The sequence below is a fragment of the Podarcis filfolensis genome (genome assembly GCF_964270895.1).
Source record: "Podarcis filfolensis genome assembly, chromosome: 5".
Lineage (NCBI taxonomy): Eukaryota > Metazoa > Chordata > Lepidosauria > Squamata > Lacertidae > Podarcis > Podarcis filfolensis.
The window spans coordinates 32098592-32125311 of NC_139608.1; the positions used below are offsets into that span (position 1 = coordinate 32098592).

At 42.3% G+C, this 26720-nt stretch overlaps 1 protein-coding gene across 4 annotated transcripts in view; it reads left to right on the forward strand.

Moving 5' to 3' along the window:
* Positions 1–26720, forward strand: part of SPSB4 (splA/ryanodine receptor domain and SOCS box containing 4) — a 270303-nt gene that overhangs the window by 216860 nt on the left and 26723 nt on the right. For 3 of the 4 annotated variants that reach the window (XM_083613954.1, XM_083613955.1, XM_083613953.1), the window contains one exon: positions 8128–8988. In XM_083613954.1, coding sequence (XP_083470080.1) covers positions 8295–8988 — 694 coding nt within the window. In that variant the 5' untranslated portion in view covers positions 8128–8294. Of the gene's footprint in view, positions 1–2360; positions 2419–8127; positions 8989–26720 lie in introns of those variants that run through there. The other variant, XM_083613956.1, reaches the window with a different exon arrangement.

A 26720-nucleotide genomic window follows, 5' to 3' on the forward strand; every position in this document is an offset into this window, starting at 1 on the left:
ATAGATAGATAGATAGATAGATAGATAGATACTGTGGCTTTTAGTTGTGCTCTTTAATGTTTGTGGTTTTTGAGTCTTTTTGCAGAACTGCAGTAGAAACAAATCAAGAGCATGAATCTTCAGAGAAACATGATACTAAGCTGTAAATCCTCAGCAGCAACTAATGTGTAGAATCCATTCAGACTCCATTCACGGTCTTATAATTGAAATTCTCTTAAGAGTGTTGCCCCATAGCATAAAGAGATCTCTACTCCCCCAGCCCCCTTTACCACCAAAGTCTTTTTTAGCCATTGTGGTGCTGAAAGCTATTGTCACATAATCAACAGATGATGGTAGAACTTGGAAAGTTAAGAATGCCAGGTCTCAGTGGGGTGTATTCTTGCCTTTTGTCGTTGGCAAACTAATCAACCTCATTTTGAGTGCTTGGCTGAATTATAATACTTCCTCCAAATTATACTAGCAAACTTCTTCCTCAGGGAACAATGTGCAATCCCTTAATCTCTCTCATACAATTGGCAGCTCTCTTCAATGTTAAGAGTATCACTCTTTAATGAAAGCATATTATTCACCAGTTTCTGCTTTCCATTTTTGCTGAGGGTATTGCCTTTACTAAAGGGTAAAATCTACCGGAGTCTGCATGCCCCTGTGTGTGAGACTTGGAAGCTGAGGTACAAAAGTGTTTAAAAAAGCCAAAGACATAATAGTAATTAAAAAACAACAACAAACCCATAACTGTATCCTCTGCCACTGTACATGACAAAATATTATTGAAGATAACTGAGTCAGACTTTTAGCTTTCATTTTCAGGAGATAGGAGCTAGTTGCTCTCCAAAATACGTAGGTAACATTATAGGAAAACAGAACTATGATTCTAGACCTTGCAAGTACACAGACTTCCATTTTTAATATCATACCATAACAAGACAGTATAGAAGGGTGTACTCATATTTTTCAAAACTGGGAAATAAATAAAGTGAACGGATTCAACCCCTGTATTATAAATGAGCAAGCATTGTCTAGACACAGAATAGAGTTAATAATTGGAGGAGAGACTTCAATGTTTTCAATATCTGCCAATACAAAGAGTATTTTACCAAAAGCACTTGGTCCAACATACATGGTTGGGAAACTTACAACTGAAGAAAACAAAACTGGAAAAGGTACTAACAAATGGGGAAATTAAAGGGCTGTTAGTTAAGTTTTTTGCTTTAATATGAAACTTTTACAAGAAGATGAACAGATTTAAAGGTCATTGTGACAGGGATCTGGGAGCTTCCATTTGTGTAGAAAAACACGGTAATGCTAGTATACTGTTGGGCAACAGGAATTTAGGAAAAGGTAGCCTGTGGCAACAAAAGTTTTAACCCAGCTGTAGTCAAACCATGACAATACAATTAAATGGGCTTCTTCTGCATCCTAACCTGTTGCCAAACAGGTCTGCTGCCAAATTTGGATATGGAGCATTGAGGCTTAATTTATGAAATCACAAAGGAATCATTAGTTTGTTGAGAGGTCATACGGTTGAGGAGATAATTTTGCAATGCTCATAATTATACTTTTCATGTATCATTATTATATATTTATACATACGATCTCTTCAGGCCATCTCCATATGTCTGACGGTTCAATTGAGTGTTTGGATGCTACAGCATTTGCTTTCTAAGAAAAAACTTATTTGTCTTTACAAGGCGAGGTTGTGACCTTTTTTCTGGGCCTGTTCTCGGAGCAGATTAGTTACACCTGACTTAAATTAACATTCCAGATGTCTCAGTAATAATGTCAGTTCCTGAAATATTTCTGGTAGTTTATATTACTGGTGTGCTGTGTCTTGTGTATCCCCCAGCCCTTTGTGTCCTTTCCCCACTATTTTGAGTTGTACAGATTTTTGGTTTCGCTTTAGCATTGTACATAATTTCGAAATGGTGCGAGGTGCAATAGTATTAGTTCTGTTTTTGGGGTTGGTGGGGGTATCTGCTTATGAGGAGAGAGTGAAGAGAAAGGTTTCACACACACACCCTTATAACACTTGGACTCAAGGTCATCCACATGAAGCTGACTGGCAGCGATTCAGGACAAACAAAAGGAAGCAGTTCTTCATACAGCACATAGTTAACTTATGGAATTTGCTGGCACAAGCGATGATCATCATCTTGGATGGCTTGAAAGAGAGCTTTAGACAAATTTATGGAAGGTAAAGCTATCAGTGGCTACTAATTGCCTTTGAATGTCGGTCATTGGGGAAGCAACAACAAGAGAGAACTGTGGTCCTCATGTTCTCCTTGTGACTTTCCAAAGGCATTTGAAAGAGGCATGCTTTCCTAGAAGCATACCTGAAGAAATTCCTCCCTCATACCAGCCTGTTGCTGCTTCAAAGTCATCATCAGAGGCTGTTGCTGGTGCAGTTTGACCAGACCGAAGGTTCAGGTTGTTTTTTTAAAGAGAAGGGCCCCTTGTATTTTCACTCTTAACATTCAGAAGTGACTCATCCCAGACTAAAAGCCATCGCTTCTAAAAGCAGCCACAGTCCTGCAACGTGACAGTTCTGTGTCGGAGAGGAATAAAGTGTGTTGGCAGAGATGAATTGTGCTCTGGTAGCTTTGGTAGTACCGCCCTGCTGAATTCTCTGCATGGCACATCCGTTCTTGTTTGAACTCTTCCCCCCCACACCCTTTTGACTGCCTTTAATTCATCGCCTCTCTTCTTCTCTATGTGAATGTGCAGAATGGGAAGGATACCATGTCCGCTACTGCCTTTAAGAAGACCTGAAAGATAGAAATGGTGTGAAAATTGGTTTGCACAAATAATGTCACTTGTATGAACAATGAGAGCTGCCCCTGAACTGGCATATGTATGTAGCCTACAGAAGGTGTGCCGGGGGGGGGGGGATTTTCTACAGAAGTATCAAGTTGATAGGCTTTGGGAGGGGGGTGGTCAGAGGATGCAGGGTTGAGTAAGGAATGATAAAAGGGGTCCTTCTTGGGTCAAGGAAGAGTTTCCCTTTGCCATGTTAGATAGCTGGGATAGCTCAGTTAGTAGAGCATAAGACTCTTTAATTTCAGGGTCATGGCTCTGAGTGCAAAAGGGACACGGGTGGCACTGTGGTCTAAACCACTGAGCCTCTTGGGCTTGCTAGTCAGAAGGTTGGCAGTTTGAATCCCCATGACAGGGTAAGCTCCTGTTGCTCTGTCCCAGCTCCTGCCAACCTAGCAGTTCAAAAGCACACCAGTGCAAGTAGATAAATAGGTACCACTGTGGTGGGAAGGTAAACAGCATTTCCATGCGCTCTGGTTTCTGTCACGGTGTCCCGTTGTGCCAGAAGCGGTTTAGTCCTGCTCACCACATGACCCAGAAAGCTGTCTGTAGACAAATGCCAGCTCCCTCGGCCTGAAAGTGAGATGAGTGTCACAACGCCATAGTCGCCTTTGACAGGACTTAACCATCCAGGGGTCCTTTATCTGCCCCATTGGGGAAAAGGTTCCTGCATTGCAGGGGGTTGAACTTGATGGCCCTCGTGGTCCCTTCCAACTCCTACAGTTCTGTGATTCTGTGTATGCTTAGGTCCACCCTGAGCAAGAGATTCCACTGTGAGGTTCTCTTTTCCTAGGGAGGCTTTTATGCAAGGAGTCCTCCAGAAGTTTTGGACTTACAGCTCCCATCATTTGTGACTGTTAGGTGCTTTGGTTGTGGTGGTGGGATTATACTCCAAAACATCTGGAGAGCACTAGTGGAACCAGGCTGGGTAAGAGTTGTGGGCATATTGGGCGAGTGGGTGGAAACATCAGCTCTTCTCTAAAACAGTTATTTACAATACTGTAGTAGTGAGGGATTCGTGTGTGTAAACAGGGAGGGTGTTGTTTGTTTCATTGAAAAAGGAAAACCAGGTGCCTGGGCAAGTAAAAATAGTAAGAAAAACATAACACGTTCAAACCCCTGGTATCTCTATATGGAATCATTCTGCTATCCATTCAATATCTCTGTATGGTTTTATTTGCTGCAAATCAAAGAATGTATCTAATTCAATGTTTAGAAATGATCATAACTAGATCTGCAAATGTTTTCCGGATGTTTTCAGTAGCGTTGTGTGTTGCAGGAAGTCTGACATGCTTATCTTGTCCCAGTATCAGGCTGCATTTTTTTAAACGGTGAAATAGCATCTCCTCATTTTAATTTTTCGGGTAAGATTTCAATTTAACTGTTAGTGCTGAGAATAACATTCTTTAATGTCTTGGCAGCTCCACTGAGAGTGCTGGAAAGTGAAACTGACACTCTTTTTCCGGCTTGGCTTTGGCTTGCTCACTGCTGGGTGCATGCCGTGCTTTTAATCTGACCATTTCCCAGCTATGTGGGGGATGCTTGTGAAACCATTACAGAAATATTTCTGCCTCCTACAGGAGTTAATGGGTTTTTTTCTCAAAAGAGTAAGGCTGCAGTCCTATACGTGATTACCCAGCAGTTCATCTTGTTGATCACAGAGAGGCTGACTTCTGAGTAAACATGCACAGGCTTCTGCAATGAATCAGTTTCTTTCAGCAGAGCTAACCAGAGTGTTAGTGCCCTGTTCATTTGCCACTGTGTTCAGTTTATGTGAGGTGGCCAGTAGTACACGGCTTCTGTAAATGCCAAAAGTTAACCAGAAACATAAAATGTTTTGGCAGAGAAATGGGAATTTGGATGTGTCTTGAGCAAATTACCATGGCTTAAAAACAACAACCAGTAAAGGCATGAACTTGGCATGTAATATAGGATAACTTTTAAAGTATGCTTTTGCAATTTGCAAGTGAATCAGGAGGAGATTGTTTAACATGCACCATGTGTAAATATTCCTTATTGTGTACATCAATTTTTTATTTTATTTTTTGCATTCTGTATTGCAAAAGGTCAGGAAGGGAGCTGATCACAATGCTGTTAGTCAGGCAGGCTTGCCCTTTGGCTTACCTTTGGTACTATGAATTGCATCCCACAATGGAGGAAAACTGAATATTGATTTCTGGGCATACTCTCTTCCATTCCCGCTTCAGTTTATTGGGAAGAATTTGTATTTGTTTGAGGTCATGCCATTGAAACTAACTTGGAGGAATCACATAGCTTCTTTCCCTCTTTCCCATAATAGGAGAATTATAAATGTGCAAGGCTTTGTGTGTGTGGCAGAGTTAGCTGCTTGTATCCTTCCATCAGCATCGCATATTGGCAATCTTATTAAGAAGCTATAATCTGCTATGCCAGTTGTTCCCCTCCAGAGACTATAGGCGGCATGAAGGTTTGCAAGGAATTCTGTATCTACTAACCTCTTTGTGTGTTCATGTGTGAAGGCGTTTCTAGTTGCAAGCATTTTCTAGCCTTACCTTCACTTTCATTGTCTAGAGTCCTGGAGAAGATTGTTTTTGCAGTGTGAGCACTAGAGACTGGGTTAGGAAACGTGCTGAGATTGCTGCCACTTTCTGTGGCTCAAAGATGTGTTTTCTCCACCATGAAAAGCTTTGAAAGAAAGAACTGCTTTAAAAAAGATCAGTCACTCTTGGACACATAGCGGCTTATAGGAGAAAGAAGAGACACAAGAGCAGTTGAGAGTTCTCTAACTTTAGAGGTGTGTACTATCAATATCAGGGGACACGGGTGGCGCTGTGGTCTAAACCACAGAGCCTAGGGCTTGCCGATCAGAAGGTCAGTGGTTCAAATCCCCTCGATGGGGTGAGCTCCTGTTGTTTGGTCCCAGCTCTGGCCCACCTAGCAGTTTGAAAGCACGTCAAGTGCAAGTAGATAAATAGATACCGCTTTGGCAGGAAGGTAAACGGCATTTCCGTGTGCTGCTCTGGTTTCGCCAGAAGCGGCTTAGTCATACTGGCCACATGACCCAGAAGCTGTCTGCAGGCAAACGCTGGCTCCCTCGGCCTATAGAGCGAGATGAGCACACAACCCCAGAGTCGTCTGCGACTGGACCTAATGGTCAGGGGTACCTTTACCTTTACCTTTACCATCAATATCTAATGATGCTTGCTACCTGGTTCAAAGCCAATGGCTACATACTGTAAAGTCTGCCCCCAAAATATTTTGTTGTAACTTTTTGGCAGTCCCCAATAATTTCCGTACATGAATCTATCTAAGAGGGCTATGTATGCATGAAGTGGTTCTGTTTGTCCACTGGGAAAATGTTTTCACTCCTTGCAGCAGCTCCCTACATTTTATGGAATTATACTCTGAAGGATGCTGCCTTTTTGATGATGCTTATGGGGGCCTTCTGTCAGGTGATGCTCAGCTCTCCTTTGCTTCAGATGCAGGTTGAAAATTTCTTGGATTCCTGAAAGACTGCCATAGTACTTTTCAATATACTTTGAGATGCTCTGAAATCATATTTAGAAGTAGTTATTGAAGGCATTCAACTCAGTCCATTCAAGGTCACCAAAGATAATGATTTTTTTTCAAAATTAGATGGCCATCTCCCTTAACTCACCAGCTATTGGTTTCTTGAACAAGACACAACATCAAATTGTGATGAGATACTGAATGTAATGTATGTGTGTGTGTGAACACTTAAATACAGTAGACACTCGGGTTGCGAACATGATCTGTGCGGAATGCATGTTCACAACCCATGTCTGCGCACGCGCGGGTTGTGATTCGGCGCTTCTGCGCATGCGCAAAGTGCTATTTAGTGCTTCTGCGCATGCGCGACCACTGAAACCTGGAAGTAACCTGTTCTGGTACTTCTGGGTTTCAGCGGTCTGCAACCTGAAAAAACGCAACCTGAAGCGGCTGTAACCCGAGGTATGACTGTACATTTAGTGACTTTACTGCTTGCTTTAATAAAAATGGTCTGTTTAAGTTGCTATGAAGACTTCATGCATGGGGACTTTGCATGCTTGCATATTATTATCCAGCAGCCTTCCAATAACCTAGCCAATAATTTGCCTAGCTACAATTAAGTACACAGTCTTTTAACACATGACGTTATACAGTTTGTAAACCAGTCTTCTGTGTTGGGAGTATTCTTTCCTGTCTAGATGGGATTTTGGCATTGTTTATGTGCAGCCTTGGTGAAATTGGCTTCTGGTGTTTTACTATTGGGCATTCAGAATTGCTGTTGTGTGAATATACATCACTTGAAGTCTGGAAACTTAAGACATGTAGCTTTCTTTTGAACTGTGTGGACGTTGCAACCTTTTGAGAGGGTGTCCTTAAACACACACGCAGAGCTGTCTTAGCACACAACTTGTGGCTCATTGTGGCTCCCTAGCACAAATACAAGTGAATATTCAGTGTCTCTTTTTCAACAAGATGGTTAATGTAATGCACCATCGAAAAGCATGTTGGATGGGAAATACCTCATGTCAAAGATCCATGGATTTTTTGCATGGTATGTAGCCTAAATAAATACATTTGCAGGCAGTATCCTGCTCAGGCTTTTCAACATAGTAGCAGCAGCACTTAACACCTCCATTTGTATTTTCAAACCAAACAATCCACAGGATGGGCTGGTCAAAAGACGTTTCAGAACCATAAGCGTTTGTTAAATCTCTCCAGCTTCCTGTTCAGAAGCCCATCACAAATCGTAAAACAAGTTTTGCCGTACATATTTATTTAAGGGGCATGACTTTTTTTAAAAAGGTGAAGTATCAAGTTTCACAGCTGTTTGCTATCATCCAGGGATACCTTCCAGCTATGCTAGTCTGGGTTCCTTTACAAGGTATTCGAATTAGAAAGGCAGATTTAGAAAAGAGAAATACTAGAGGTAAAAAGCTTGCCGAAAGAATTTCTTTTTGAAGCAATATAAAGAAGCACAAGTGAAAATGGATGGTCTCATTCATACCTGATAATGAAGAGAAAAGCTCTTGTACAACGTGACAGCGCAGACTAGACTATATGGGTGGAAGGGCAAAAGGTGTGGAATGTCTGTGTCTATTATGAAAAGACGGAAATTGCTGTCTGTATTTGGAACACTGCAGGCTCAATATATCCTGCTGACAGTCTGGCTAGTGGCCGCTGTTGTACAAAGCCCATGAAGCCGAGAATTGTCAGTTCTTCATTTTAAAATAACTTGGCACCAATCATAGAAATTTTTAGGAATACATATGTGGGTTATAAGTTGACTGCTTTTTAACTGGAGACTCTCTCTACTTTTTCTCCTCCCAGGAGTGTATTCTCAGAAAACATTGGCTCTAGACGGGTCCAGAAGGCAAGAGTAAATCCAGTCTACATGCACAGAGTCCACTGGCTCAGCTTGAAAGTGTTTTCATGAGTTAACACTGGGACCAGATCCACCCTTCGTTCCCTGCAGCCAAGCAATCTGCAGCCAAGCAATGGGCCAAAAAATCTCAGGGAGCATAAAGTCTGTCGATGTTCGGGAACCCCCTTACAGACCTGTTAAAAGAGAACTGAGGGGTCCAGATTTCTGCAAGCCTGCGAGATTGGATATGTTGCTGGATATGCCCCCGGCCCATTTGGAGGTCCAGTACAAGCACGCTTGGAACAATGAAGACCGATCCTTAAATATATTTGTGAAGGAAGATGACAAACTGACATTTCACAGACATCCGGTAGCCCAAAGCACAGACTGCATCCGAGGCAAAGTTGGGTATACGAGGGGCCTACATGTTTGGCAGATCCACTGGCCCGCCAGGCAGCGAGGAACACACGCTGTGGTTGGAGTGTCAACAGCAGAAGCGCCTTTGCATTCTGTAGGATATACGTCATTGGTTGGTAGCAATAATGAGTCATGGGGCTGGGACCTTGGGCGCAACAAACTTTATCACAACTGCAAAAATCAGCCTGGGGTGACATATCCCGTATTTTTGGAACCGGACGAGTCTTTTGTACTCCCAGACTCCTTACTGGTGGTTTTGGATATGGATGAAGGGACACTTAGCTTCATTGTGGATGGACAGTACCTCGGAGTGGCCTTCAGGGGACTAAAAGGGAAAAAACTCTATCCTATAGTCAGTGCAGTATGGGGGCACTGTGAAATCACAATGAGATACATCAACGGACTTGATCGTAAGTGTTCCACCACACTTCTGATTTCTTTTTCCCAAACACCTAAACATGTTTCTAGCTTTGCCAGCTTAACAGTTTTCTTCCATATGAAATGTGCATTCGGGGAGAAGTTGCACCTGCTTGTCCTGTAACCTTCTGGTGAAATAAGGTCATCTGGGTGATGCTACTGATATCTGTAATTTGCAGCTGTAGTAAGATGAGTGTGCTGGGCTCACAAATATCTAAAATGACTGTAGCACCTACCTCATGTTGCCGCAGTTCTGTCCTCCCTCCCCAATAATTTTTTTCAGGCTAGAAACCCTGTGGAATTAATGTGTGAGTATTATTTTACGCTTTTGTGGTTTTAAGCTTCTTTTTTAGAAGTATGCAAAAATGTAGATTAGCAGTGGAAATTTTAATTATAGAGTATCAGGTTTTTTTAATGTTTGCAGACTGGGTTCTTGTTGAATTGATGATGGAATGCCTTGCAAAACTATATTCTTCAAAGTCAGGCTTGAAAGCTGGGTTCTAATCTGTCCAGTTTTTGAGATCTCTGTAAAAACACTTTGTGTTATATAGAAGCAGCTTTCCCATTCAATAGGCAGGAGCAAAGATTGTGCATTTATAGCTCTGGAGTACAGTTGAAGATAGATGGGCTGTGACCCTCCTCTTGGACAGGATTGCACCTGTGTTTGTACAGTGTTACGCTTACAGCTGGTGCTTCATACATTAAATCAGGGATGGCCAATGTGGTGCCCTCCAGATGCTGCTTTACTGCAACTCCTATCATCCCTGTCCACTGGCCACCACTGACCATTGGGGATGATGGGAGTTGCAGTTGGGAGAGACAATTTCAGTACTGCTGCATTCTCATAAGGTTCATCTTACGTTTGCTCAAAACAGCACCTTTAGTGTAACAAGACCTGCCCTTGGAATGCACTCTCAATAAATATCTACAGTCCTGGTGATTCAGAGCCTGCTTAATGCTCATTTGTTCACTCAAGTTATCCCTGAGGGGTGGTCTGCTTAAGTTCATGATTAACTTGAATTGCAAGTTATACTGTTCTTTTCCTTGGTGATTTTATGTTGGTGATCACATTGAGTTTTTTAACTTTTTTATGTTTGGTGGTATAGAAACAAATAAAACTTTTTGCCTGATGCAGCTATCACTGTGATGCCAAAATAGCGGAGGAGAACTCAGGCTGATCTAGATTTCTCAATCTGCTGCTTCCCAGTCCGGATTTGAAGCATCAATGGCCTTCAACTTTATTCTGTTCTGTCAAAGTGAGGTCTAACTCCTGCTCTAAGGATCAGCAGGCAGTGACTTGCAAAAATGGATTGCCACATGGAGTTTTGCCAGTGTTGTATGTTGAGGCCTTTTCCATGTGTGTATTTCTATATATAAAGAGGGTTCAAGTTCTACACCATGAAGGTTGCCTAAACCCATACCTTTTAAAAAAATCAAAAACACCTTGCAAGGCTAAGCTTTTAAGTTCATTTTAAATTTATCCTATGAGTTTGCAGATAGGGTGATTTGGCTCACTAAATAAAACCAGTGAGCAAAAAGGAGCATCGTCTGAAAAGGTACAAATACTGTTGGCTGCATCTTTCTTAGCTCCACTTTCTTTCCTTTTAGCCTCAAAAAGGATGTCTAAATTATTCTCCTTATGAACTTTCTCTGTTTTTGTGTGCTAGCTCTTAAAAAAAATCACAAAGGCTTGGACCTTTTAACTTTCACCTTTATAACTATATTTTTAAAATAGCCCCTTCCCATTAGGAGTTTTTATCAACTGAACTCTTGCCAGCACACTGTAGCTGTATTTTCAGTTAAACGTCTAACATCTTAAAAGGAAGATAAAAGGACCTCAAAGTTTTATAGCAATTGAGGTTAACCTGGGAAATATTATCTGTACAGAAAATGCTTTGTAATTCTTTTGGAAGTTGACAGAAGTTGGCTGAATAGAAAACGAACTGTAAGCAAATAGAAATGGCCCTGAGCAAGGCTGTGTTCAGATAGCTAAAAATAGGAACAACTTCACAGACAAAACAGGATTTTACCCCTCTCCCCGCAAAGGGCTTATCTACCGAAACTTCCATGAGTATATTATGTAACAGCATGATTGCAGTCTTGTTTCTCTATACAGTGTTACCTCGTAACTCAAACAGCTCCGTTCTCAAACGTCAAAACCCGGAAGTCAGTGCTCTGGTTTTTGAATGTTCTTCGAAACACGAACGTCCAATGCGGCTTCCACTGTGCAAAAACCAAGCTGATGGCCAATCAGAAGCCGTGCCTCGGAACTCAGACATTTTGGAAGTCGAACGGTCTTCCGGAATGGATTACGTTTGAGTTCCTAGGCACCACTGTAATAATTTACTTAACTAAGAAACTTTGAACTTGATTCACTGTGTATATATATGAATGAAACCATTGGCCGAAATCTAGACTAGGGATGGGAATGTTGTGCCCCTTCAGATGCTGTAGTTGTAGTTGTTGTTTAGTCGTTTGGATCCCTTCCAGTCAGGATTCAGGCCTCAACATGGGACTGAAACTGGTCGCACTGGTCGATGATCTCCGGCAGGCTAGGGACAAAGGTGAGAGCTGTTTCCTACTTCTGCTGGATCTCTCAGCGGCTTTTGATACCATTGACCATAACATCATTCTGGACCGTCTAGAGGGACTGGGAGCTGGGGGCACTGTTATACAGTGGTTCTGCTCCTTCTTCCTGGGCCATGTTCAGAAAGTGGTGTGGGGGGGTGAGTGTTCAGACCCCTGGGCTCTCACTTGTGGGGTGCCTCAGGGTTCCGTCCTCTCCCCCATGCTTTTCAACATCTACATGCAGCCGCTGGGAGAGATCATCAGGGGGTTTGGGCTGGGTGTTCATCAATATGTGGATGATACCCAGCTCTACCTCTCTTTCAAATCAGAACCAGTGAAGGCAGTGAAGGTCCTGGGTGAGTGTCTGGAGGTGGTTGGAGGATGGATGGTGGCTAACAGATTATGGGGTAACTGTGCCCCTGAAGGACCAGGTGCACAGCCTGGGAGTCATTTTGGACTCGCAGCTGTCCATGGAGGTGCAGGTCAATTCTGTGTCCAGGGCAGCCATTTACCAGCTCCATCTGGTACGCAGGCTGAGACCCTATCTGCCTGCAGGCTGTCTCACCAGAGTGGTGCATGCTCTGGTTATCTCTCGCTTGGACTACTGCAATGTGCTCTATGTGGGGCTACCTTTGAAGGTGACCTGGAAACTACAACTAATCCAGAATGCGGCAGCTAGACTGGTGACTGGGAGCTGCTGCTGAGACCACATAATACCAGTCTTGAAAGACCTACATTGGCTCCCAGTACATTTCCTAGCACAATTCAAAGTGTTGGTGCTAACCTTTAAAGCCCTAAATGACCTCAGTCCAGTATACCTAAAGGAGCGTCTCCACCCCCATCATTCTACCCGGACACTGAGGTCCAGCGCCGATGGCCTTCTGGCAGTTCTCTCACTGCGAGAAGCCAAGTTACAGGGAACCAGGCAGAGAGGGCCTTCTCGGTAGTGGCGCCAGCCAGATGGGTGGGGTATAAATAAATTATTATTATTATTAGTTGTGTCCGACTCTTCGTGACCCCATGGACACTCTTGTCTTCCACTGTCTCCCACAGTTTGGTCAAACTCATGTTAGTAGCTTCATGCTGTAGTTGGTGAATTTCATAGTGGGCTGTCTGGCCACATAGGGCCTCTAATAACAGGGATTAATCTAGGAGCACCTCCAGACCACTCACCTGTGGTTTCATAGGATATCCATCCAAAAGCTGGTACACATCTAATTCCCAGGCCCACCCAGTTCCCATCCATCTTGTCAGGAATCAGCCATGGTTTACTAGCCGTCATCAAGCTCATAAGTGCATTTGGACACCAGTTTAGGACATGCATGGCCTCTCCTGATTCAGATACTATAAAATAGAGCTGGGTATCAACAGCATCAGCAGCATACTAGTAACACCATGCCCCAGTAACATTTTGCCAAATATTCTTTTTAAATGCTTTATTGTTCTTATGAAAACCATGTAGCTATACTTACGTAAAAAAACCCTTTTTTTCAACAATATATCTGCTACTCCCAGAAGTCTTCTCAACTTGTTACAGTACCCGGTCTGCTTCTCTGGGCAAATCTTAGGTTCTGCAGTATCGCTGCAATACTTGCACAACAATCCAACATACTAGAGCCACACGTTCACTCTCTGGAGAGAAAAAAACGATTCCTAGAAAAAGTAATTAAGGAAACCTGTCTAAGTGCCTTGACTGTGTGAGCTTCAGAGACCAGTGGGGAGCCATGAAGCCTACCGACAGATCACTGTTAAATCAAATACATTTTTAAAGGTTTGCCTTTAAATGTGAACTGGATCGCAGTTTGCCCCCATCTATCGCTAGTTGTAAGCCACCAGTGATCTTCACATCTCACATAAATCCTATGATATAACTCCCACTGGTTTTAATATACCCAAGCTATAGAATGAAGGATGTTGCACTTTAAGAAAAAGGTCCTTTCTGTTGCCTGCAGTGACTTCTGTTAGATGAAGCAACTCTGTTAGGAGTTAGGACTTAAAAAGAATAGTGCAATTACTGGCCCCACCCTCCCCTTCCTGGCTGGCACAAGTAGCTCAAGAGCTTGATCCCCACTGCTCCCAAGCAGGAGTTTGGATTGTGCCCTCACCAAAGAATGCTTGATGAATGAGCAATGGGACACATTCCTATTGGGAAGAAAAAGTACACATTAGCCAATTATGAAAAATTGTGCAAATTTCCCCCCCTTGAATGTGAATTTCATGATTATTAGATTTTGTCTGTCATTTGAACAAGCTTGTGTTTGTGTGCCCTCTAAAATATGCCATACAGTTTTAGGCTGTTTCTTGGCTCCAAGTACTCATGTATGTTTGTGAAAGTTGAAGGGTCCTGCCGTCTGCTGCTAGCATATTTGTAAAGTAACTATAAATGTCTAATAACACCATCTCTACACATTTTGCTGGTTCAGTTCATTCTAAATTCTTCACATTCTTGGCTAAGCATCTTGGAAAAGGAAAATAAATTGGCCTCTTCCTCTGTGTAGATTCAGCAGACTTGCAAAACTATGTACTGCTCAATATCTTTCCTAACTTTTATGGTCTTCTGTTTTTGTTTTTGTTTGAGTGGCCTCAATTGGTATCTCTCTGTAAAAGAGCCTGTAATCAACTTGGAAAAATGCACTCTTGGGGCCATCAAATTCAAAAACTACACAATGCAAAATTAATACCAGTGGAGTCTTGTAAACTCCACAAATATTTGTAATTATGGATTCTATTAGCTTGTGTATTGGAATGTCATCAAGAGTTTTCTCTAAGCACCTAGGCTTTTTATAAAGGAATGGCTAATGAATATTGTAGTCTCCTTTGTCAAGTGGCAAACCACTCTTTAAATTGGGTAGGTTGATGGAGAGTTTTTCAAAAGCATTTTTCATATGGCATGTGGGTTTGAAAGGCAAAATATATCATGTGCCAAACCCTTGGGCTTGCCTAAAGTGGATATTTGGATTCCATTCATTGTGTGTTTAGGAAATATTTTCTTGGCTGGTTTTCAGAAGAACCTATGTGTGCGTTTTGCACACCGTTTGCATTGCCTAGAGCTTCACTTCTGTTTTCACTTCAGCAGCTCCCACTGTTGAAATGACAAGCTGTTATGCAGTTTAAAAAAGCGTATTGGCTCTTCCGTAGGAACTGTTGAAGTGGAATTTGGATGTAATGCTCTTAGCTGCATGCAAAAATATATCTTAGAATCCTGGCCTTTTTAAACCTTGTTTTGACTAGCACACAATGCTTTAGCCAGGCGGCAGCATTTATTGCCCAATGACAGACCACTCTCCATCTTTACTAAAAGGTAAAAGAAGGGAAGGGAATGGGTGGCGCTGTGGTCTATACCACTGAGTCTCGTGGGCTTGTTGATCAGAAGGTCAGCGGTTTGAATCCCTCTGACTGGGTGAGCTCCCATTGCTCTGTTCCAGCTTCTGCCAACCTAGCAGTTTGAAAGCATGCCAGTGCAAGTAGATAAATAGGTACCACTGCAGCAGGAAGGTAAACAGCTTTTCTGTGCACACTGGCACTCGTCACAGTGTTCCGTGCACTAGAAGCGGTTTTTTCATGCTTGCCACATGACCCAGAAAGCTGTCTATCAACAAACGCTGGCTCCCTTGGCCTGAAAGCAAGATGAGCCCCACACCCCATAGACACCTTTGACTGGACTTAATGGTCCTTTACCTTTACCTTACTAATTTAAAGTAGATCTGAATACAGGGGAGGAGGAAGGGGTATGTGGTGGGTGCGGGCCACTTTGGGTGTCACCACTGGGGTGTGTGTGACAAAATGCCAGGTGGTACTCACCACGGGGCCTGCAGCGCTTCCTCCGCCGCTGACTGAATATAGATGTCAGTCTTTCTCACAGTTTCAAATGCATTAAATTACTCTCTTATTTACCTTGACCGTACTGAGTTGGCTGTATCTGAGGGATAAGTAGTCATGTAGATAAGTTGTCTTTCACTTAATTGAGCTTTAGGAATGCATGTCAGTATTTTATTTAGACAGCCTTGGTGTTTTTATTTCCCTGAATCTGAACTCAGTCTTGTGAACTGGTTTAAGTGAATTGGTTTAAGAACATGTTAATTTATATAGGACATGGGAGTTTGGGGGTGTGTTTTTTTAAAAAAAGTACTGGAGTTCTGTTCCCCAAAGCCACTGTAAAGTGAAATTGCTTATTCAGATGTCTGATTGTGGTATAATCCATATGGCTGCTGGTAGTGCTCCAATTTCAGTGATACGTTTCAGTGCTTCAGAGAGAAATAAGGTTGACCCACTGAATTTTAGAGGAGCACAGATGCAGATATAACGCTGCCTTCTCCTAAGGATTATATAGCAGAATGGGCAGAGGGTTCCTGTTTATGAAATCTCCCCCCCCCCCACTTTATTTTGTGTAAATTACAACCCCAGAGTTCACCAGCTGTGGAGCAAGGTTAAAAACAGTACCCTGGGACAAGGGCATATGCAAAGAATGTAGAATCATGGGGATAACCTGCTGCACTTCTTGAGAGTTTGTACATAGCAACATAGGAAGCTGCCTTATATTATATCAGACCATTGGATTATCAAGCCCAGTCTTGTCAGCAGTGACTGGCCACGGTTCTGCATCATTTCAGGCAGGAAATTCTCCCATCCCTACCTGGAGAGGCGGGAGGATTGAACCTCAGCTGTTCTGCATGTGAAGAAGATGCTCTACAGCTGAGCAATGGCCCTTCCCTAATGGCTACAGACAAGGAGTTCTAATGCACGACTCAGCAAAGGCATCCAGTTGATGCCTTATATTTTGTAGATGAGAAATACTTAGAGACAGAAATAATTATCCCAAGATTTAAGAACAGGGCAGATACTATAACAGCCGTGGGTGTGGTGCTTTCACATTTTGTAATTGTGGGTGTGGGTAATGTTACAGCTGAACTGTTGTTGTATACTGCTTCAAATCATGGTGTTTTTCACAAGTGTCACTTGGATCTGTGTACTGTGTTGCATTTCTCATTACTGAAATGTAAATGCGCACTCAAAACCGGCCACAATGGGCAACTGATTTTTAAAGTTGGCACTCTTCCACTTTTCTGTCCCATGTCAACAATAATAACAAAGCCCCCGTTCTGGACAAAACCCCTTTCCTCCTCGTATCTCTTGTGAAAAGGCCTCATAATTGATAGCTGTGTGTAAGAACAAGCAAGTTAATGCTCTCTCCAACCATTTTGTTCCCTCATAAACATCATACTTGTGATAGCAGATGTTTCCAGGACAAAACGCCAGTTCCAATCACTTACCTTTATCATCTTTGACGTGCCCCATCATTGCCGTACTTACGTCTGAAAGGGATTGATACTTTAAATGGGGAGGTTTGCATATGTCAGTGCCAAATGCAGATGGATAGAAAGGGAGGATATTCAGTAAGAAGCAAACTATTGTTTTAGTATAATGTGACAGTTCAGATTGGCTCTTTAATACTAAGAATGTGTGTGTGCTTCGTTGTGTGGTTATGTGTGTTGCTCCTGACAGTTTATCTGATTTTGCAAATGTGCCCACAGGCGCCCCACCCCCCAAGGTTGGTGATGCTACTAAGACAATAAAGGTACCCCTGCCCGTACGGGCCAGTCTTGACAGACTCTAGGGTTGTGCGCTCATCTCACTCTAGAGGCCGGGAGGCAGTGCTGTCCGCAGACACTTCCGGGTCACGTGGCCAGCGTGACGAAGCTGCTCCGGCGAACCGGCACCAGAGCAGCACACGGAAATGCTGTTTACCTTCCCGCCAGAGCGGTACCTATTTATCTACTTGCACTTAAGGGTGCTTTCGAACTGCTAGGTGGGCAGGAGCTGGGACCGAACGACGGGAGCTCACCCCGTCGCGGGGATTCAAACTGCCGACCATGCGATCGGCAAGTCCTGGGCTCTGTGGTTTAACCCACAGCGCCACTCGCGTCCCACTAAGACAATAGATTTTTATAAAGGTGACTATCTGCCCCCCCTTTACTAGTCTCATTTTTTTTCCCCTGCCTGAAAGGCAGGTGGTAAATCTTCTTTACAAATGCTAACTTGAACATAATATCTCGTTTCTCGGGGAAGTAGGAGAGCATAAGTACTTCTCTGGACTGTCGCAGTTTGTCATTAAAAGTAATTGCATACAGGAACGTTCTGTATAGAATATTGAAAAATGTTTTCGGGCAGTGACAGGCTAATGTTCTAGCTGGGGAGAAGAGTGGGATACAGAACACACTTTGCATCTGCTCTTAGGTGTTGTATTGCAAGGCTGAGTGTACCATGAGGAGCGGGGGGAAATGCTGTGTTGTCCTTGTTCAAGGGCCCATAAAACATCTCTATTATTTGTGTTTTGTTTTCAGAGTGTGTAAACAGTATCCCTTTGGGGGAAGAAAAACTGAGTCTCTGCTTTGACTTACTCTTACAGGAGCTTATTTTGCAATAAATTGGAGCCAGTACTGTATAAGCAAGCCACATGATTCACAAAAGGTGTATCTTTGCAACCTCTGCTAGAGAGTTTAGAAGGGTAACCTTGCTGGTTTGCAGCAGCAAGTGTACAAAACAATGTTCTTGGCTTCTTGCAGCATGAACATTTAACAAGCAACACCTACACTGGATGTGGAGACTGAATATTCTGACGCTGCCTTTCAATACATGTGATCATTGGTCCATTTTGTAATGACTGGCAGCGGATCTCCAAAGTCTTTTGTCCAAACAACTTTCCCAGGGTTATTATCAAGAAATGAAAATAATTACTACAGGCACTAAAAAGAGTACTAATCCAACTCTGGGGTCATTAGCATGGCACCTTATGGGTGCAGTGGTACCCTGTTGCCTGAGAAACCCTCTCCCAACCCACTTCCTCCATCATGAGGTAAGGGTGGTTACCCTTTAAAGATACATAGAGCTGAAAGAGCAGTTTAGTACTATGTATGTGCTTGCACATTCTCTTCTTTCGTAAAAGACAGCTGTAGAAGCTTATTTCCTATCTTAGCATTCTGGTGCATAGAGCTAAGATCAGAGAGAATACAGTGGTACCTCAGGTTACAGGCGCTTCTACAGATGCTTCAGGTTACAGACTCCGCTAACCCAGAAATAGTACCTCGGGTTAAGAACTTTGCTTCAGGATGAGAACAGAAATCGTGCTCCAGCAGCGCAGCGGCAGTGGGAGGCCCCATTATCTAAAGTGGTACCTCAGGTTAAGAACAGTTTCGTGTTAAGAACGGACCTCCAGAACGAATTAAGTTCTTAACCTGAGGTACCACTGTAGATCTTTTATCCCCAATGTTAGTCTTTAACTCTGAGATAACAGATCCCTGCGCCAGATGTCACACAAGGTGGGCATAGTTAGCGCCAAATGGCCTTGCCAGCCAAATTTTCAGATACCTACTGGGCTTAATTAGGTCCCACACCCTTAGTGTAGTTTGTTAGATCTTATTCTGTAACTTGTGCCTGGAGCCTGTGTAACTTTGAACATGCAGGCTAGACTTCCTTTGCAAGCAAACCTACTTACTGGACACACACACACACTCCTGTTTTCTGTAGCTATATATTGGGGTTTACCTTGAGTTTGTGTGTGACGCATTCCAAAAATGCTTTCAGAAGAAAAGAAAAAAATTGCGATCCTGATTTATTTCCTGTCCTGCGTTTTTAGTTTCTAGCTAACGACTTTGACCACTGATCCATTATTATAGTGCATTAGCACTGACCACATAGACTGTAAAACCAAAGGAAGTTTTGCTATCGGTAATGCTCATCTTTGCTGATGGGAATCCAAAAGACTGGCAAAAAGTTCATTGTTTATTCTTTTCTAAGTTGTGCAGAGTCTGTTTGTGTGGATTTGCTCATTAGGAAACAGAATCCATATCCATTGAAACCTTACCTAGTAGCAAAGAGCTTGTGGAAATGGAAATTTTATTCTAAGGCGTACATGCTCAGCAGCTGGCATGTGAGTTTTTAGCTCACTGGATTACTCAATTGTATATATTCCAATCCCCATTGGTTTGATTTCTCCCCCACCCTTTTCTTATGTGCGTGTTTATGTGAAAAACCTTTTTGTGGGAATGTTTTTCAGACTTGTTTATTCTAGTTTGGCAGAGCTGCTCATAAAATTAAGTAGCCTAGTATTCTTTAAAAAAACAACAACTGTGGGGGGTTGAAGGGGCAGGGAAATTGTATAGCTCCCCCCTTGCTTAAAGCCCAAAAGTTTAGGTTGGGATACAGCCAAGCTAAACAAAATTGACTTTGGTTTTATAGCATGCATGCCTCCTGTTTTCAGTTGTTGAAAAATGAAATACCTTCCATTTCTTTCCTTTTTTAAAAGAAGGTCTCAGATGAAATCCATGTTGTGAACATTTTAGCACCCACCTCTATATAGAAGGTTGTTATATGGAATCATAGAAACATAGACATTTTGATAACTTGCATTTCATCTAAGATTCTCTCAAAGCAGCTTTGAACAATGAAAATGCATCTGAAAGATTCAGTGCCCGAGGAATTCTTGGGTCATCTTCTGGCCACTGGCTTTGCCCTCTTGGGAAATGATCTCTCTTTAACAACAACAGCCCACCCATCTGGCTGGGTTTCCCCAGGCACTCTAGGTGGCTTACAGTGCATATCAAAACATGATAAAATGTCAGACATTAAAAACTACCTAATATAGGGCTGCCTTCAGATGTCTAAGTTGTGTGGTTCTTTATTTCCTTGACATCTGATGGGAGGGCGTTCCACAGGGAAGGTGCCACTGCCGAGAAGGCCCTCTTCCTGGTTCCTTGTACCTTCACTTCTTGCAGTGAGGAAACTGCCAGAAGACCTTCAGAGGAGGACCTCAGCGTCCGGGCTGAACGATGGGGGTGGAGACGCTCCTTCAGGTATACTGTACACACCTGCACTTTATTGATTGAGGTAGGAGTTTTGTGCTACCCAGAGGCATACAAAAATTTCTGACTCGGGCATCATCCAGGCATCTCCAGAGTTCTGGAAGTCATTGTTAGCAACATGCTAATGATAACTTAACGGGCAGACGTGGAAATTCTAAGAATGCACATGCGGTTGAGATATTTATTTTGCACAGGACACTAAATATTCTGAAATGTGAATGAAAATCCTAGGTCAGCTAGTGTGCCTCTTGGGACTCCTTTCCTTCATTAGCAATATTCATACACAGAATATTGAAGCCGGGGGGTGGGTCACAGGTGTCGGATCAGTGGAAGCTGGGCAAGCACAGATTGGCACTTGCCCAGAATGGGGAGGCAGCTGAAAATGAATATCTGAGTGTCAAATGGGACACTTCTCACAGACAAGTGCCCCCAAATGGTAGCAGGGCTAAGATGATTTAAACTTGTACAACAAGCAATGCATCCTTAAACTGGAAGAAAGGCATTCTTATTCCTTTTATTTCTTGTAACTCACGTTGCGTAGTAACCTGAATGCCTTGCGTGGTTGACTAGATAATGCTCACAACAAGAGACAAGAGAGGTTTGGGCCCACAAAGCCCATGGAGTTCCTGAATAATACATGAGCACCTGACTGACAGCTGTTTTTATAGGCCATGTGCCAGAATAAGCCTTGAGCTGTCCAACTAGGCATGAGTTTAGGGAAGGGCTTCACAGTCTCTTCCCACCCCCTTTAAATATCACATACTTGCTAACATTTCTTTTAGAGGTCAGCTAATGGGATTATGGATATTGTTTGCCATATCCACATCAATAATGCAGTGTGAGGCTCTTGAAGAATTGATTTCTGCTGCTCAAGGAGCAGCAAAAAGCAAGAGTTTAAGGCTCGGGTCGCAAGAGATTTGCAATAATTCAGGTTTAACATCGGTCCTAATTAAAGCCCTTTGATGACGACTCTGTTTTATAAGCATTTGGAGTTAGTTCCTTGGAAATATTTTTGGAATTGAGAAGTACATATTAATAATAATATTAATAATAATAATAATAATAATAATAATAATAATAATAATAACAACAACAGTAATAATAATAATATCTCATAAACATATATTAAGCATTCAGGCTGACATGCTTTGTTACATCAAAATGTGGCTAGGTTCACACAAGTGGGATTTTCCTGGTGATAAGCTCTTCCTTGGGGTCATTGGAAGATGCTTTAGACAGAGTCAGACCCTCTAGCTCAGTACTGGCTGAAAGTGGGTTTCATGTAGATATTTCTCAGTCCTTTCTGCAAATGTCAGGGACTGAACCCGGGGCAATGTAAGGCCTTCCCTTGATCTGTGTTGTGCGGATTCCTCCTGACTAGTAACTGGAATATAAATAATGCTTCAATTTTTATCTGCTAAATATGTATGCTCTGGATTGTTGCTAGTGTTCACAGTTGGAGCACATCTAGCACTGCCTCCACACCGCAGCAAGCTATTAACACATGAAAATAGTCAAACAGAATCTAATTAATTGTAGGCTGTTAATGGCAATAAAATGGTACTGTCTCTGATTGTATCCCGAATCGGTAGGAGAAATATTTGTTCGTTTAAAGAAAGACACATGTCTGTTCTCCACATGAAGTTGGCTCTTCTTACAGGATTGTCATTTGAAATCTTAAAAAACTTATCTACTAAAAGAAGTTGCAGTGAAATACTTTGCCATTTGTGTTCTGATCTTTACCATCAGCAAAACCTTTTTTATAAATCAAAGCAAATTATATTTTGAATCCTTAGTCCCATGTAAAGTGGCAGATTGCACAGAATTACATCTAGTTATGCTGTCACTGTGGCTCCAGATTACTTCTGATGACTTCAACTAAGAAAAATAGCATGAATCATCCGTCAGTTTATTGTAAGGCACTATGGACACTGTTGTAAATATATCCTGTCTGGAAAGATCCAATTCCAGTAATTGGTCTGAAATAACTGCTGGCATCACAAATGATAACTCAAAGTGCCATCCTGAAAGAAAACAACAAACCTGGGGAGTAGTCCAGCTGTATCAAGGTGTACAAATATTTTGCATCAAACTCATAAAGAGGAGGTTGAGTGGCCGTCTGTCATGGATGCTTTAACTGAGTTTCCTACATTGCAGGGGGTTGCATTAGAAAGATGACCCTGTCAGGAGATCATCCTACACTCGAGTAGGACCCTGGCAGAGACTCATGCCTGACTGGCATGTTCCCTCCCTCCTGGTTGATTGTTCAGGAGCTTCATAAGCTTTCTTCAGCCCAAACATCACAGCAACTGATGCCAACAGACACCGGCACACTTAGGGATCCACAGAGTTTGCGCATCATGCGTAACAGACCTCAGCAACTAAGCATTTTGGCTAATCTACTTTATTTACATATAAACACACATGGAACACTGCAACATGGCTCCCTCTCTCTCCAGCATCAGACAGCAAAGAGAAAAAAACAAAACAACAATAGTCCCACTTCACGGAACACAGTAACACAAACATCCTGTCTCCGTCACTTCCCACTCTGTGGAGTCAAAACATATACCATCATGTGGAAGACAAAAATCCCATGACTGCATTCATGGAGCAAGAATTCTAACATCCCCTTGGGGTACCTTCCAGCTCCACGCTTCTTAAGTTTTTCAGCTTCAACAATATTTCATTATGTATCATTTCATGTAATTCTGTCTTGTATAATTTATAAAAATTATCGATAAAACATGTTCCATTTACAAATGAAACATTTAAATAGCTACCTTTCTACTGATAGCACAGAGGATGGGGCATGTGCATAGCCAGGATTTTTGTTAGGGTGGGACAGAACCTCATATTTGTATTGATTTCTGCTGATTTTTACTTATTGGGGGGCAGCTGCCTCCTGCCCCCACCCATTGGCTACACCCATGGGGAGGCACAGAAAGGGAATCACGGTCAGAAAAAGGTTGGGAAACACTGGTCTAAAGTAGCATTTTGATTTTTCCAGGAACAAGCTGGAAGTTAATGAAGTTGCCTCAAAGGTGATACTGGCTTTGACTGGCTTGCCCCTGTGAATGTTTATTTATTCAAACTGTTTTTATCCCTCTATTCATTACACAACGCAGGTTGCAGTGGATCAGCATTAAAATACATTGCCAACAATAAAGCACCAAGTAAGACATCAGCAACCTGTAAAAATATAAAATAACACCACAGTAAAATAAACTTAAGAGCAGCAGACAGTAGAGGCAAATGAATCACCCCAGGACTTGGATAAATAAATAACTCTTTAATTGGTGCTGAAAGTGGAAAAGAATTGGCCACCAATCTGATTTGGGAGGAGAGGGCATTCCAGAGCCAGGAGATCTCACCCTTTTTTGTGCCACAGCATGTTTAATTTCAGGATGGTGCAGGACCATCAAATGGGCACCTCCCAGATATTCACATTATAGACCAGTTTTAGTTCAGGAATTCATCGTCCAGCCCGGTGTGAACATTTTGCTGTACTCTAGAAGAGTGTGGCGGACTCCAAAAAGTGAACACCTCATTTTAAAATATGTGACTAACCCAGGCTCTGGCTTCCGTGTTTTTGCCTTCACAACCACCATGGCAAGTGCATTGCCACTGGCTGGTAGTCTTCCTCCCCATGTCCCTGTCAATCTTTTCTGCAGAGTAATGAAGTCAGGGGTGCCCAGAGCTCTGTGGTTGTATCAGGCCAAACCAGGTTCCGGAGGCTGCAGTTTCGACTTTGCCATACATAGTGCAGCTTCTGCACTAGGTTAAAGTGGTACCTCGGGTTAAGAACTTAATTCGTTTTGGAGGTCCGTTCTTAACTTGAAACTGTTCTTAACCTGAGGTACCACTTTAGCTAATGGGGCCTCTCGCTGCTGCTGCACGGTTTCTGTTCTCATCCTGAAGCAAAGTTCTTAACCCGAGGTACTATTTCTGGGTTAGCGGAGTCTGTAACCTGAAGTGTCTGTAACCTGAGGAACCACTGTATTTTCTCTTATCTTTTGACCTAACTTCAATTCACTGAGTTACTAGAATAAAATGGAACCGTTTTTGTTTTTGTCTCTTTGAGATACAGGAAAGGGCAGGATTTAAATGCCATAAATAATGTTACTTCAGCAAGTAACAATTTATATAACAGTGTAGAATTGCAATGCTTTACACTCCCTGAAGTCAGATAATGAAACCTTTTATCTTCAATCTCCTTCCCACTTTACTCTCTTCTCTTCATTTATTTTTTTCTTGGCATTTTGGTAGAACATGTCTTTGCTTAGCAAGTAACCAATGCTATATGACTGTTTCCTCACTTTCAAGGTTTTGTCTCTCTCTGTGTGTGTGTTTTGGGATTTTTGTTTTTTAAAAAAACTTGTGCGGGAATTCCATGTAGCAAATTCATACTTTTTAATCTTTTTTGGCCTGGCGGTTCTTTTGATTATATTCTGTGTCCTTGTGGCTCTAACAAAACTATTTGAGAATATCTGGCTACTGTTGGGCTTTAACTCTATCAAACTATTGGCAAATCTTTTATCAGTAAGTGGAAAGCTGAGCACAATTCTAGGGTTTCTTTTTTGGTCTGCATTCCTTCTCTTTCCTGCTCCCTACATCACACATTCCTCACATAGGTGTTCTAGAGATTTAGTACTACTCCTGAGCAAAGTGTTTACTGATGAAGTCATTGGTTAGAGAACTCGGAAAGTTAAGGAGGAAAATAGTCTGCTAGAGCCTGCTGTTTTGAGATCGTTATTAAATCTTGAATTTATCAGAAAGACGTATTTTATTTTTGCATTGGGTTTTGCCCAGTATAATTGTTTCTGTGATATATGTGAGGTTTTTTGTGGGGGCGGGTAACTATTTCCTATGCCCCCAGGATACGTGTTCATTTTGTACAGCCTACAGTGCTCAGATGGATGAAATCCCAAAGTCAGGAAACTTCAAGCTAGCAAACACAGTGGCGCCACCCTTTCCCCAACACATAAACAGTCACGTTTTGCGGTGAGGTAACCCATCAACAGTAGTTTGCATCAGCAGTAAAGATAACACCTACACCTCACAGTAAAATATTACATGCATGTGTGCACAGGGAATGTTTGACTTCATAGACACAATGCCAAAGTTCCAGTTATTGTTTATTGCAGCCCCATATGAATGAATGAATGAATCTTTATTTGTGTCAGCCATCGGCCATAGCAATAAAACAACAATACGATATACAAAAAATAAAAATAAAAAAGGTCAATTATATAAAATAGATTTTAGGGTTTTGAATCAATAGTCAAATAGTGGATCTTATTCTAATTGCCCAAGCTAAAAACCTTGCAACCTTTGCTGTCACCTGCTCATCTTGATCTGCCAAGAGAAAAGACACTGTGGCAGTGGTTGGGCAACCCGGAATGGACAGGAAAAGAGGGGTGATAACCTCATTCTTCAAGTCTTTATAAAGAGTACAGGCCAGAAGTGCATGCGCCACCGATTCGGTACTGCCATCTCCACAGGGACATAAGCGTTTTTCGTGTGGAATCTGTTGGAATTGTCCCTCAAGTACAGCCGAGGGCAATAAATTCAATCTTGTGAGAGTAAAAGCGTGTCTTTATTTTAGAATTGCTAGGTTATACAGATAGCATGCCAGAGAGTGGAAATGGGTAGGTGGAAAATAGTCACACCATGGGCAAAATTTCCTTATTGTGGCCAAGTTGTTCTGACGCTCGATTTCATTTAGCCCCATATGTTAAAATGTCGATATGAACCCTTAATGGTGGGTTCTTACTTTTAGGCCACGTTGCACCATGCATTACCACGTTTCACAGGCATACCTTTTCCTGAAGAATCTCGGGAGCTGTAGTTTGTTGAGTGTCCTTAGAGTGTCCTCAAAGGGCTGCAGTTCCCAGAGTGGCTTAACAATAAATCACTCTTCCCAAGGAACTCTGGGAATCTCCTAACAGCTCTCAGCACTCTTAAGAAGCCATACTTCCCTGGATTATTTGGAGAAGCCATGAGTGATAAAATGACATAAAAGTGCTTTACATGTCTTGCCTGGGTAATTTTAGCCTTGTTTTCACACATGTCCTCCCTGTTCACGTGCAAAAGCAAAAGCTGTACACTGCCATATGTGAATGCATAATTTGCAAGGATTAGGTACAATAATTTATCAAAGAATGCACTGTGGACGTGGCCTATTGGTCTCCAGTTCTTGGCATAAACTGAAGTAACCTTTTGGTTTCCAGTACCCTCTGAAAAGCAGCACTATCTGTCACTCCCTACCAGTCCACTAAAGGGCTAATCTGAGTGCT